Source organism: Corella eumyota, chromosome 5 (genome assembly GCF_963082875.1).
Source record: "Corella eumyota chromosome 5, kaCorEumy4.1, whole genome shotgun sequence".
In the NCBI taxonomy this organism is placed as follows: domain Eukaryota; kingdom Metazoa; phylum Chordata; class Ascidiacea; order Phlebobranchia; family Corellidae; genus Corella; species Corella eumyota.
In genome coordinates, this window is record NC_137494.1 from 12,759,431 (window position 1) to 12,772,028 (window position 12,598).

General features: G+C 29.4%; 3 protein-coding genes across 3 annotated transcripts; 1 reads left to right on the plus strand and 2 right to left on the minus strand.

The window, feature by feature from the left end:
- The first annotated feature begins 359 nt into the window (after window positions 1–359).
- LOC145752366 (2-oxoglutarate and iron-dependent oxygenase domain-containing protein 2-like) lies at window positions 360–2,523 on the plus strand. Its single transcript, XM_082568640.1, has 5 exons — window positions 360–564; window positions 717–881; window positions 1,002–1,226; window positions 1,536–1,793; window positions 1,901–2,523. Exons 1-5 carry the CDS (start codon window positions 442–444, stop codon window positions 2,168–2,170), a joined length of 1,041 nt encoding a protein of 346 aa, XP_082424766.1. The 5' UTR covers window positions 360–441; the 3' UTR covers window positions 2,171–2,523.
- LOC145752365 (coiled-coil domain-containing protein 157-like) lies at window positions 2,368–9,763 on the minus strand. The gene is made up of 15 exons (XM_082568639.1): window positions 9,280–9,763; window positions 8,183–8,331; window positions 7,928–8,117; window positions 7,509–7,608; window positions 7,255–7,387; window positions 6,956–7,060; window positions 6,484–6,697; window positions 5,882–6,023; window positions 5,555–5,745; window positions 4,789–4,965; window positions 4,563–4,728; window positions 3,758–3,945; window positions 3,589–3,677; window positions 3,205–3,304; window positions 2,368–3,069 (listed from the first exon to the last, which is right to left on the minus strand). The coding sequence occupies exons 1-15, from the start codon at window positions 9,379–9,381 to the stop codon at window positions 2,968–2,970; spliced, it is 2,148 nt and encodes a 715-aa protein (XP_082424765.1). The 5' UTR covers window positions 9,382–9,763; the 3' UTR covers window positions 2,368–2,967.
- A 6-nt stretch (window positions 9,764–9,769) lies between these two features.
- LOC145752367 (uncharacterized) lies at window positions 9,770–10,984 on the minus strand. The gene is made up of 2 exons (XM_082568641.1): window positions 9,950–10,984; window positions 9,770–9,885 (listed from the first exon to the last, which is right to left on the minus strand). Exons 1-2 carry the CDS (start codon window positions 10,798–10,800, stop codon window positions 9,789–9,791), a joined length of 948 nt encoding a protein of 315 aa, XP_082424767.1. The 5' UTR covers window positions 10,801–10,984; the 3' UTR covers window positions 9,770–9,788.
- Window positions 10,985–12,598: the final 1,614 nt, after the last annotated feature.

The following is a 12,598-nucleotide window of genomic DNA, read 5'->3' on the forward strand; positions in this document are numbered from 1 at the left end:
AAAATCTATAAAACTAAATTACGATAAAAATATAAATTGAAATTTTGGTAAATTTTAAAGTTAAAACGTAATTAATGAAAGCTAACTTACAAAAAATTATAAATTTTATATAGAAATTTATTATTTCAGTTGAAAACTTTTAAAAAAAGTTAGTAATAATACGAAAAACAAAACATTTTCAATAATTTTACTTTTCTAAAAAAGCACATGTGGCCGTTCTTTTCACAATTTCTAATTTCGCTGTAGCGGTTTTTTATTCGGTCCAATAATCACGGGCTACGTCATAAATATCGTCAGCTGAGTATGTAAACAAACAAAACCCTATTTAATTACTGTAAACCCATTTTTAAAATAAAATTATCCCTATATTTATATTATAGATGTTACTATTAAGTAACACTACATATAGTTTACCATAGGCTTGTTGATAAGCTTGTTAAAATGTCAGAATCAAATAAACGTTACGTCTGTGAGTGTTTTTTCACTAATAATTATTTTTTAAAACAGTATAATATACACGTTCAATATTTTGGGGAATCGAAATTAAATGAAGAAATATTAAAGGTATATTAAGATAATTATACTGTAAAATCGAATAAAGAATTAACTTCACGACCTATAATTTAATTTTACTAATAATTTTTAAACTTTCAATTAAATCATTTTGTATTTTTTAAATAAATAAAAATATATATTCTTTTTTTTGTATAACACAGGTTTTAAATGAAAAGGGGGCATCCAGTAAATATTTGGAAAATGTTCTTGAAATTTTACAAAAAGAGAGAAAAAGAAGAAAAAATCTCGATCAGGAGTCTTTAGCGAGGATAAAAAATATTAAAGAAAATTATAAGAAGCTGCATTCATATGTTTATGAATTAACTGTAAGAATTTATAAAATTACATATATTTGTAAACCATTAGACTTATTAAGGGTTTATTAAAAAAAAATTCAAAATAAAAATTTGTTTTTTTTTGTCTTTAAATTTTATTTTTTTAATTAGGATGATATATTGGACCCAGAATTTCTAAATCTAGTCAAATATGCAAAATCACTAAATGCAACAAAACAGGGTTTACTTGATCAAGTTGAATTAACTTCAAGTGACCAAGTTTGGAGGTTTCCAGTTTTTACCGAAAAGTTTTGCGATGATTTTATCGACGAAGTTTGCAATTTTGAGAATTCTGAATTTCCAAAGGGAAGACCGAATACCATGAACAATTATGGGGTAAGGATAAAATCTTACAGCTTACTGTAAAAAAAATTCGTAATATCTTGTTATGCCAAGGAAAAATATCATTTATTTGGAACTGATATTATTTAAATTGGAGTGATGCTGTGGTTGCAACACCTAGCTTTTTTTCTACTGAAGGTCTAGGCTTTGATTCCCACTGCTTCTATGGCATATCATTTTTAAGTAACTTCTGCTGAGCCAAAACCAATTAAAATTGCCCTATGGAAACAAATATTACTTTATGTTTAGGTTAATAAAATCCCCTTTTTCATATGAAGGATAAATAAAAACATTATTTTACAGATATTGCTTAATGAATTGGGGTTCAATGAACATTTTTTCGCCAAATTTCGTCTTGAATATTTATCACCAATAGCCGCTCTTTTACTGCCAGAATGGTATGGAAATGGGTTAGATTCACACAAAGTTTTTACTGTCAAATATAAAACTGGGGAAGATTTAGACTTGTCGTATCATTTTGATAATGCTGAAATCACGTTGAATGTTAGTTTGGGTAAAGACTACGAAGAAGGAACATTGTATTTTGGCCAAATAAGAACTGTAAGTTTTTGGAATAAGGATATATAAAAAAAGTACTTGTTTTTTTTTTAAATGAAAAACAAAAAATTAAATTTTAAAGTTTTTCCTCCAAAAAAAATTTTTTTTAGGAACCCATTAATTTATTGACAACCACTAAAGTGGAACATCGAAAGTGCCACGGTCTACTGCACAGAGGACAACACCGCCACGGAGCAATGCCGATTGCAGGAGAAACCTCCGAAAGACACAACCTTATTATTTGGATGCGTAGTTCAAGTATTAGAAATAAATTATGTCCGATGTGTGATAAGGAACCTGTGTTAGTTGAACAATTAGGGAATGGAGATGGATTTAGTAAAGAAAGTAATACTGGAAATGAAAACTGTTTGCTGACTTAATATTTGCACTAACTTTTTTATTTTACCAAATTTAAATGGCACATAAGAAAAATGACGTAGTTGTTAATTTTTACACATGTTTTTTACAGTCATTTTTTCCATGGTTTCTTTTAATTATTTTTTGTTTTATTTAAATTTCTACATTCACTTATGCTAAAAATTAAAAAAATATATAAAAAATGAGTTTAATAAAAATAGTAAATTGCTTGTTTGTTTGTTTTAGTTATTACTGTTACCTAAAAAAATTTGAGTACAAAATATAATATATTACTGTATGCAATTTGCTTTTTTTTTGTATTTTATGCATTTTCATTTTTTATGTAGTGTTTGTTGCATTTTAAAATAAATTTTAGATTACTGCAAGCACTTAATTTTTACTTAAAAAAACTATTTGGTTTGAGTAGTTTACTAAGTAACTTTAAGCTTATGAACAATATTAATTTTAACAAATATGAATATGTTATTGCACACTTGAGATATTATCAAATTTTTTCCAGTCTTTAAATTTTCTTTACTTAAATACGTCGATATTCGAAAAAAAATATAAAAAAATTTGGCCGGATTGGAAAAACTTATTTTTAAAATAAATAAAAGTGGCTTTGACCAGGCTTTAAACCCAAATTTTTAAGTTTTTTAAAAATTTTGAAATGTTCTTAAGAAAATGAATTATCAAAACAAAAATTTTCAATCATTCTAGAAATTTAAGCCTATGAAAGTAGGTTGCGTTTTATATGCTAGCTTACAAAAGTAGTTTCCCATTTTTTTAAACTTTTACCAAATTTTAGAATATCAAAACTTTAGGACCAGGGTTTCAGAAGAGCACTTCTTCCAGAGGATGGTCTGGAGTTTGGTCTTCTTTTCCCTGGCCCTACACTGAACGATGTTCGAACCGGAGACATCTAAAAAAATAAACAAAAACTAATTTCACCGATATAAAAAAAATAATAAATTTTTACACCAAAGCCAATACATGCTAAAAAATAAAGGCTCGAGTAGAGTAACAAATAGTTAAAGCAAATATATTTTTTTTTTACCTGTTGTTGTTGTGCTAGTTGTTTATAAACACTACCACCTTGTGGTGAAGTGTTATGTCTGTTGTTTGGCGATCTAAGTTTTGCACTTGAAAGTGAGGTACTAGGAGTTAAAATATTATATTTGGATGACAAAATAATTTGGTTTTAACTTTGTAAAAATAACAATAAAAAAAATTAGGACTGTTAAGTGCAAGAATGAATTGACAAGGGCCTTAAAAAATTAGGAACAATTGGAGAAAATAATAATAGAAAAAAAAGCAAGGTACTAGTAAGAATTGGTGAGGGCTGAAAAATAACAAAGTTTGTTTAAGGATTGTAAGGTACAAACTACAATCATCCAATTTTTTACGAAAATCTTATTAGATTATTACCAAATTAAATCACCTGTAACTTGTAGTACTTTCCGGATAAAAATCTTGCTCTCTATCATCATTAGTGGCAGTTGAAGGTGATTTTTTCCATAATTGGATTGGCTAAAAAAAAATATTTAAAAAAAAGGGTAATTAACACATTGAGGATAAATTTAAAAAAATAATATAAAAATATAAACTACCTCATGGTTAAAAGGATTTGGATTAACATGATTCACAACTCTAGGGGTGGAATGCTTTTGGTTGGATAACTTTGCAGCCATTTTAGATAAAGTTTTAGTTAACATTCGGTTTTCTTTCTCTAAAATATTGATCCTAATTTGATTGGCTTCAATTTGATTTTCCATATCAGTTAGCACATCCCCACTACCTAAAAATTTACGATTTTTTTATTTATTTATCTTTGATTTAAAAATGCATGGCTCAAACAAACGGCCATGGCTCAAAATTCATGGCTCAACAAACGGTAACATTTGTTACCCTGTCTCAGTCTTGAATTGCCTTTGGCAGTTTAGGTTATTGTAGATAACAATTGCCTGTTAATCAATTTATAAATTAGATTTTGCTCTTTTCAGAACGACTATGTTTTAGCTGTGTTTTTACATGGAAGCAGGGGTTATCAAATGCAGAACTTTAAGTCATTAATAGACACTAATCAATTGCTTGGCCTATGTAATGCATTTTAACTGCCATAAAATGGCCTCAACTTGCACTAGCTTGCCATAGTTTTCCCATGCACCATAAACAGCAGCTTTTTTATTCTTTTAATACCTTTAACTTTGACATACAAATACTTATATATAGCATCTGCTAAGCTTAATAGAAATACCAGCTTGAAATTTAAACAAATGTACGGTGAACTAGTCATGGCATTAAACTACAAGATAAAAGGTTTTGAGTTCGAACCCCACTAAAGCCATATCTCTCACCCTTAAGCCCAAATTAAACAAATAATTTTTAAAACAAAAATTAAATTGTTAAACAAACCTTGGGGTGCTGGCGCTACGCTGTTTAGGTCAGGATAGGCGACCAATATTCTTTCCCTTTCTTTGTGATCTTCGACCTCATGTTGGAGGTCATCCAAGGTTAACCTCAGTTCGTTGACCTTTGTCTCCATAGCTTCTTTCTCTTGTTGTAAAATCATTGACAATTCCTAGAAAATATTTTTTCGTTAAAATAAAAAATTAAAATTTTAAATAATTAGTTAACAAACCTCCTTATTTCTCAGTGATTCGGCCAATTTCTTATTTTCGTCCCCATTATTTTTCACTTTATCCTCGATTTCATCTTTCTCATTTTCAGCAGCTGACATTTTCTCTCTCAGTTCCTCACATTCTAGATTAAGTTCATCCAACCTAGTTATCAGTGACATTTGTTTTTCCTGTTGGGCCTAAAAGAAACAATAAAAATACAATCGAACTTTTGACTTCTTTAAAAAAAAATTTTTTTCTTTCTGGTAGTTAATTTTTTTTTTACAAAAGCTATTATTTTATAATTTATCGTCCTGCAGAACTTACAAACAACTGTCCACTAATTTGTAGCACAAATATTTCTTTACAATCCTTTTCAAACAGTTATTAAAGAAATTACATGTCAGAGCAAAAGCATGAAAAAGAAAAGTTGAGATGATGGTGTACAAAGGCATATAAAAAATAACTACATTTAGGTGAACAAGTAAAATAAATAGGGGATCATTTAAAAAAAAATAAATAAGGGATCGTTACATTATTCCAACCCAAGTCATATGTTACTACATTTTGATATTTTAATGCATTAATATTGTTTTGATTTGGATGGTTTCATTTATAGCAATTCACCTCCATTATTGTATGACATGGAAGCAGTGGGAATTAAACCCAGGACCTAATTTAGTAGTGACCATCAACGAGTTAAACAATTCAATACAAATACTACAAACAGCATAATACAATCTTTAATACTAAAAATAAATTTAGAAAATATAAATAATTACAACTCACTTGCTCATGGCTGGAGAGAGTTCTATTCTTTGTTACTTCCTTACTGAGTAGTTGGTTAGTGGAGTATAGAGACTCCTCCGCTTCATGCAACCTCCTCCTTAACTCTGAGGTCTCTGCCTGCATCCGGATAGCATCCTTCTTGTATTGTTTTCCTTCCAGAGCTTCTTCTTTAAGTTGGGATTTCGTGTTTTCTATAAAAACAAAAATTTGAAATAAATTTTCTGTTTTCAATTTTAACAATTTTATTAGTTGTCATATATAAATTAGGTGAACCTATTTTATTTAACAATTTGTGCTGAAAAAGATAAAATAGTTAAGGTACATTACCAGTAGCCATTAATGTTCTATGTTTCTGCAACAATTCATCTTTTAAATCTCGAATTTGAATCGAAAGACTTGAATTTTTTTCTTTACACTCAGAATATTCACTCGTAAGCGTAACAAGTTCACGTTTTATTTTATTTTCATCCTAGATCAAAATTAAACAATTTTAGTAGGAAAAAAAAATAATAACCTAACTTTAGGTATATAATGATTATATGGTTAAAATTAGGGTATTTATAGTTTTAGAGTATATAAATGGTGGTAAGAACACTTGCTACACCACCATGAGGTCGTGGGTTTAATTCCCGCTGCTCTCATGCTGTACCCTTGAGTAAGGCGCTATAAACGGTATGAACTCCTGCTGAGCCAGCACTTAATCAGTAGTATAATTATCGGGCAATCATAATCTATAATATCCCAAACTGCCATGGGCAACTCGAGACTGGGTCGGAGTAACTGATGTAATTCTATGTTTAAGTCACCTGTTCGACTTTCCCACATCGAGGATAAAGATATATACAAAAAAATATATATATGTTTAATAAACCGCTATAGTTTATCATAAAAATTGATAAATTATTTAAAGTTTTAAGCATCAAATTTACTTCTTTTAATTTGTGTTCTCTCCTTCGCATTTCTTCTTCAAATTCTCTTTCTCTTCTCTCAGAGAAAACATTTAATCTTTTCACCTCGATTTTTGCCTTTTCTTCTCGCATGAGTGCTTCCGAAACTTCTTTCTTTAAAGGATTTATTTTCTTCATTATACCCTCCAGGTGGCGATCTATACGCGAGAGATCTTTTGATTGTAAATTTTTCCATCTAAAATTTTTTACAAAGTGAAAAAGATATCAATTTAATATGGTGTTGTAGTTGGAACACTCAACTTTAGATCATGAGGTCCTGGGTTTGACTTTCTTCCTTAAAGTAGCTTCCTTAAAGTAGCACTCTTAAGTAGGGCACAATAAACAGTACAAACTCTTGCTAAATCAAAAAAACAACCGGCAGAAATTATCATGTTATAAAAGTCAATATTATCCCAATCTGTCAAAAGCAGCTTGAGATAAATATTAAGTTTACCTGGATAACTCTGCTATAGACATTAGAGCGGTGTCCGATTGTTTTTCCATATAATCTTCTAATGAAGTTGGGAGACCTTGTGATTTACACACTTTAACAAGTGTTCTAAAATATCAAGTATTTTTGAAAATTTAGACTCAATTTTTTAAGTTTTAAACTTTTTTACTTACATTTAATTTAAGTTGTTACTTATTTTTAACTCAAATTTAAAATTGAGTGTGTGGACTTTAGTTTTACTCATTTTCGACTTTAATTTAAACTTAAGTTTGGACTCAAATTAAACTTAAATTTTAACTTACCTTCCCACATCATGAAGGCAAGCTTGTGACCTTGAGCAGGACTCACACAATGAGTAAGATGTCTCATGAGTTTGAGTGCTTCGTTGAGTGATCTCATCTGATCCCGGAGATGCCTCAAATTCAACTCCAGGAGCTGTAAATAAACATTTAAAAACTTTTGAGTCTACAATAAAGTTTGAATTAAGTTTAAGTTAAAAAAAATAGAAACTTTATATTAAATTCTTATTTGATTAAATTTTTTTTTTAAATTTTACCCTTCATTGTAATGCTTTTCTTTGTTATGTTTTGTGGTGAATTAATATTTGTAAGTTGCGAAGACTTTTCAGTATCTTTGGCAGTTGATTTTTTTCTTAACTAAAAAAATAAAGTGTAAATAGAAAGACAATAACATGACAGCATTGTTAAAGCACTTGGCTTTGCTACATGAAGTCCTGGATTCGATCCCAACAATATTTATTTTGTTGGGCACTTAAGTAAAGCTTTTTAAACAATAAAAACTTTAACATAACCTAAAACTATGCAAATATAATCAATAATATCCCAAACTGTCAAAGTCAACTCAAGGCTGGGTCAGGTAACTAAAGTTACTCTATGTTTAGGTCGTTTAGTCGACTTTTCCACATAAAATAAAGCTGTCCAAAAAATACATAAAATATTTTTAAATTTGTATTACCTCTCTGGCTAGATGTTGCATGGTAGTTGCAATCTGAGTTACTCTGCTCCAACATTTCTTGGCTGTCAGACCTGCTGACATGGAACGAACAGACCTATTGGTGTCTGAATGTTCTGACTTATTTTGTGAAGCTTCAACTGACAGTAAGATTTCATTAAATCGTGTAAAACTTTGCAAGATAAAAAGTAACCTGAAAAAAAAAAATGTTTAAAAAAATAAAATATTTGAATTTATTTTATTTTTTTGATTTATTACCGGTCGATAATAAGATCATAAAGCATGACATGTGCGACTTGATTGTCCTCTTCGTCATCTTCCTGGGAGTATTTGTACTCCTCCAGCAATCCTCCAACATCGACTTCTCCTGATAATTTATCTGGAAACTTCCATGATTGGTAATCAATCTTAAAAATAAAATCAAGGTTTAGAGTTTGATCCCAACTGTTTTTATTTTGTGTATTAATGTAAAATGCTCTGTAAAACCAGTAGGTTTTGCTGAATATACCTAAAGTAAGTTTTAATTAAAACCGGCAGCGTGGTGTAGTGGTAAGAACACTTGCTACACCACACATGAGGTCGAGGGTTTAATTCCCACTGATCTCATGCTGTAGCATCCTTGAGTAAGGCGCTATAAATGGTATGAACTTCTGCTGAGCCAGCACTTAATCAGCAGCATAATTATCGGGCAATTATAATCTATTATATCCCTGCCACAGGCAACTCGAGACTGGGTCAGAGTAACTGATGTTACTCTATGTTTAACTTGCGCATTTGACTTTCCCACATCGAGGATAAAGATATATACAAAAAAAAATTGATGTTAAATGGTGTTTATTTGGGTGTTAACAACTTTAAATGGATCTCTATTAGTTTCGCACGCCCGAATTTAACAAGGCGTTATAACCTAAGTGTGGCAATTGTTCAACCAGACATTAAAAATTAGTTGAAATATGTTTTAATGAGTATAACTTAGTCCGCTTTACGAGTCAGATGTGTTAATGGGTAAACTGAATATGTGAGGGTTAGGGTAAGGGTTTAATTTATGCAACCTTTTTGTTTAATTACATGTGCCAAATTTTGGTTACACACCCTGTTTATGTAGGGCGTGCGAAACTAATAGAGATCCCTTTAAATGGTGTTAATAACTTTTAGACCTTAAATTCTGGAGTAACATACAGTCTTAGGTTACACCAAAATTTAAAAAAAACACACACACAAAGACAAATGAATTTAAGGAAAAAAAATAAAAAGAGCAGACAAGACAATCAAACTATAAATTAACAAAATATTTGGAGCAGTTAAGTGTAGTAAGTCTAAGTACAAGTTAGATTTTAAAATTAAAACCAACTAACCTTGCCAACTCGTGATCCAATATCCACGATAGTTTCTTGAATATCTCTTATATCATGTCGTAAACTGTCAATACAATACTCACTGCCTAATAAGTGCGCCATCTTTAAGCTATTTCTATTTTGCTTCGTTTTCAAAAATTCGGTAAATAGCGTCTTGTTGTTAACGGAATGACAGTTACGGTAGAAACTTTTTTTACTTTATTTATTCCCTACTGCAAAATTCTTTTACATATATAGCTTATTACAAAAATCCTTAACAAAATTTTAATTTCACCTACATAAATATTTACACATTATACAACGTCATTAACTTATAGCTGACGAACACTGTTTACGACATAAACAATTGCGACATTGCTATTATGATCATGATTTTATAAAAGACTTTAGTTACAGTAAAGTCTTTTATAAAAAAATGTTTAGTTTTCTTCTTTGTTTAGTTTTGTTTAGTTTTTAAATGTTTAGTTTTCTTCTTTCTTTTACAGATTTTGCATTTTGAATTAGCGTTATTACTCGATTTTATACAAATCTCTAACGTTTTTTAATAACAGATTGACATCGATTTCTGAGTAATCGTCATTTACATATTCCTTTCCTTTCAGTAGGCTAAAAAATAAAAAAAACCTAAAAAAAAACCTTGTTTTAAAAATACAGTAAAAAATACACTTACGAAAACAAAATTGAAATCATTTCTTCACGTCGAATTTTTCGTTTTTCTTCCCAAATGTATAACCGTCTCTCTTTATTTAGTGTACTTTTAGGAACTTTAATACCTAATTCTTTTAGACTTTGGTTATGTAAGCCAAAAACTTTTTGTAATTCTTGAGGCTGTTTTTTGACAACAATAGATATATATACGCATGCTGCTATGGGATCTACTTTAGGGTATTGGTAAGAAAAGCTGTTTTTATTTTTCATCAAATTTTTAGCAATATGAACCAAAACGCCAGCAAACGCATGTCGATAGTCTTCTGGTACACTAGCAATGTTTTCCTTGAGAAATTTCGGAAAATATTCGGCACATTTAAGTCGAAGACCAGCCAAAGTATTCTCGTTGTACAGGTAGCTGTAAGGTTTTTTAGCATTGGCCTTGTTTTTACATGTAACATCATCAAATAGTTTTTCAAACAAACAACGAACATGATTTTTCGTCTTTTCGTAAGAAGTAAATTCGGGTTCCCAAACGTGTATTATCTGTATGACAAAGTGTATTTCTCCCTCAACAGTTGAAAAAAGGAAAACCCCTCCAGATTTGCACAAATTTTCATTATTAAAAATACTTAAAAACAGCATAAGCAACCTAATACCGCTCATATCTTGAACGTTGAACAAATAGCCCATTTCAGGGGGTTTGTTGCGTATTCGTTTGTCTCTTTGTTCTCTAAAGCCCCGCACCTTTTTAAACTTTTTTACAATGTCTTTATTATTTAGTATACTTATCATTTCAAATATGGGCAATTGTTCTAAAGGTTGAATAGTTAATTCCATTTTTTTAACCACATTTAACTTATTTAAACTCATTTTTCGTACAAGAAAAAATTTCTTTTATAAAATTTTGCGTAAAAATTTTCCTAAGGAAAGAATAATAAATTACCTCGTAAACTCATTTGTTATTTATTGAGTTTTTATTAAACTCAGACACAAACTAAACAGAACACTATACATTTAATAAAGAGAAACCAAGTTAAGTTGTGAGTTCCAATTTAAATTTTAAGTCAAATTTAAAATGTGCTTTTGTTAATACAAGTGTGTAAATTTAATTTTGTTACAAAGGGGCCTAAACCATGCTAAGATAGGGTTTAACAGATTTAAACGTTCTAAAGAAACAGTTACTTTGTTTGTTTAATAAAACATTAACGTTAACAAATATCGTTTTTGAAAAGTGAAAACAAATGAAACGGATTTCAAGAAAGCGGATTTTGACAAATCATTTTTTAAGGCGGATTTTTAAAAAAGTGGAAACAAATGGAAAGAATTTTATGAAAGCGGATTTTAAACGAATAATAAATTTTAAGCGATTTTTTTAAAAAGTGAAAACAAATGAAATGATTTTAAGAATGTTAATTAAATAAAGAATGAAAACAAATGAAGCAAATTTGAATTGAACAAAAATAACCAAAGAAAGTTCAGTTAAGTTGTTTGACAGACAAGTAGGATAATAGAATAAGTTTATTAAAAAATTAGGGAAAGAAGGGTATAATTTAAAAAAATTATAATTGTTTTGGTTAATTGGGATCCGTATCATTAGCTTTTTACCATTTGCTTTCTTTTTTTCCTGTTAAACTACTATTCGTCGAAAAATCCGCTTAATTAAGATCCGTCCCAAAAAGTTTTATTTTCAAGTGCATTATTATAAATTTGAAAAAATGGTTTTAATATTTTTATGCGGTTCTATAATATTTTTACATAAAAAACACTGTTTGATGTAAATAAGTTGTTTCAGTGTTTGAGAGGTATATACCTTGTGCAATTAATATCTTTAACTAAAAAGAACAAAACATAATGGGTAATGTTTTGCATATAACAGTTTTAATTAGACTTAATAAGACATAACAATGTCATCAAAGCAGATTGTGACGTCATAAAAAACACTTCACCCTGCGCTCTCTGCTTAAACACCTCGCCTTTAACATATAAGCCCCAAAGAAGAGGCTAAAATTTGTAAAGAAAAAACCTGTTCTACAGTTTATTTTTTTAGTTTTTTTTAAAACAAACAAACATTGTACTTACGATGTTACGTTATTCTTTCCTTTAAAAAATTATATTCTTTTACTAGTGATCTTTTTCGTAGTTCATTATTACGTATACGGCAAAAATTTGCCATTAAACGTAATTCTGTTCAATTTGCCCATTTTTAAGACACTTTAAAGCTAAAGTAAAAAATTTAAATTAAAACATGTACAAACACCAAAACTTATTCTCCGTGCGCTATGGTTTCTTTTGCCAAACTTAAAAAGTACCTTTTATTTCACAGTACCAGGCAAAAAAATCCCTGTTATTTTTTTGTGGGCGTACAGGGGCCGTGTATGTGTTATCTTCGTGATTTCTTTGTGTTTAAATTTAACAAAAACTAAACAACAAAGACCACAATGATGATGATTCAAGTTAAACAACACAGTTGAAAAAACATTGCAACACAATTTCGTTGTTTGGTGACGTTTCGGTGATAAAGAACGGGTAATTTTATAAACTGTTGGTACAATTGAATTTTAAAACTAAGTCTTCAAGTTTCGTTTTCACTTATTTATGACTTAACCCTTTACCAAGTATTTAAAATTATTTATTAAATCACTAGTTCCATTTTTAATTATAGAACTTA

Coding starts and splice junctions, on each gene's coding strand:
- LOC145752366 (XM_082568640.1), top strand. CDS start 442: ATGTCAGAATCAAATAAACGTTACGTCTGTGAGTGTTTTTTCACTAAT. Junction 882..1,001: donor CATATGTTTATGAATTAACT/GTAAGAATTTAT, acceptor TTTTTTAATTAG/GATGATATATTGGACCCAGA. Junction 1,794..1,900: donor ATTTTGGCCAAATAAGAACT/GTAAGTTTTTGG, acceptor AATTTTTTTTAG/GAACCCATTAATTTATTGAC.
- LOC145752365 (XM_082568639.1), bottom strand. CDS start 9,381: ATGGCGCACTTATTAGGCAGTGAGTATTGTATTGACAGTTTACGACAT. Junction 6,024..6,483: donor GAGAACACAAATTAAAAGAA/GTAAATTTGATG, acceptor ATTTTGATCTAG/GATGAAAATAAAATAAAACG. Junction 3,678..3,757: donor CAAATCCTTTTAACCATGAG/GTAGTTTATATT, acceptor ATTTTTTTTTAG/CCAATCCAATTATGGAAAAA.
- LOC145752367 (XM_082568641.1), bottom strand. CDS start 10,800: ATGAGTTTAAATAAGTTAAATGTGGTTAAAAAAATGGAATTAACTATT. Junction 9,886..9,949: donor ATGATTTCAATTTTGTTTTC/GTAAGTGTATTT, acceptor TTTATTTTTTAG/CCTACTGAAAGGAAAGGAAT.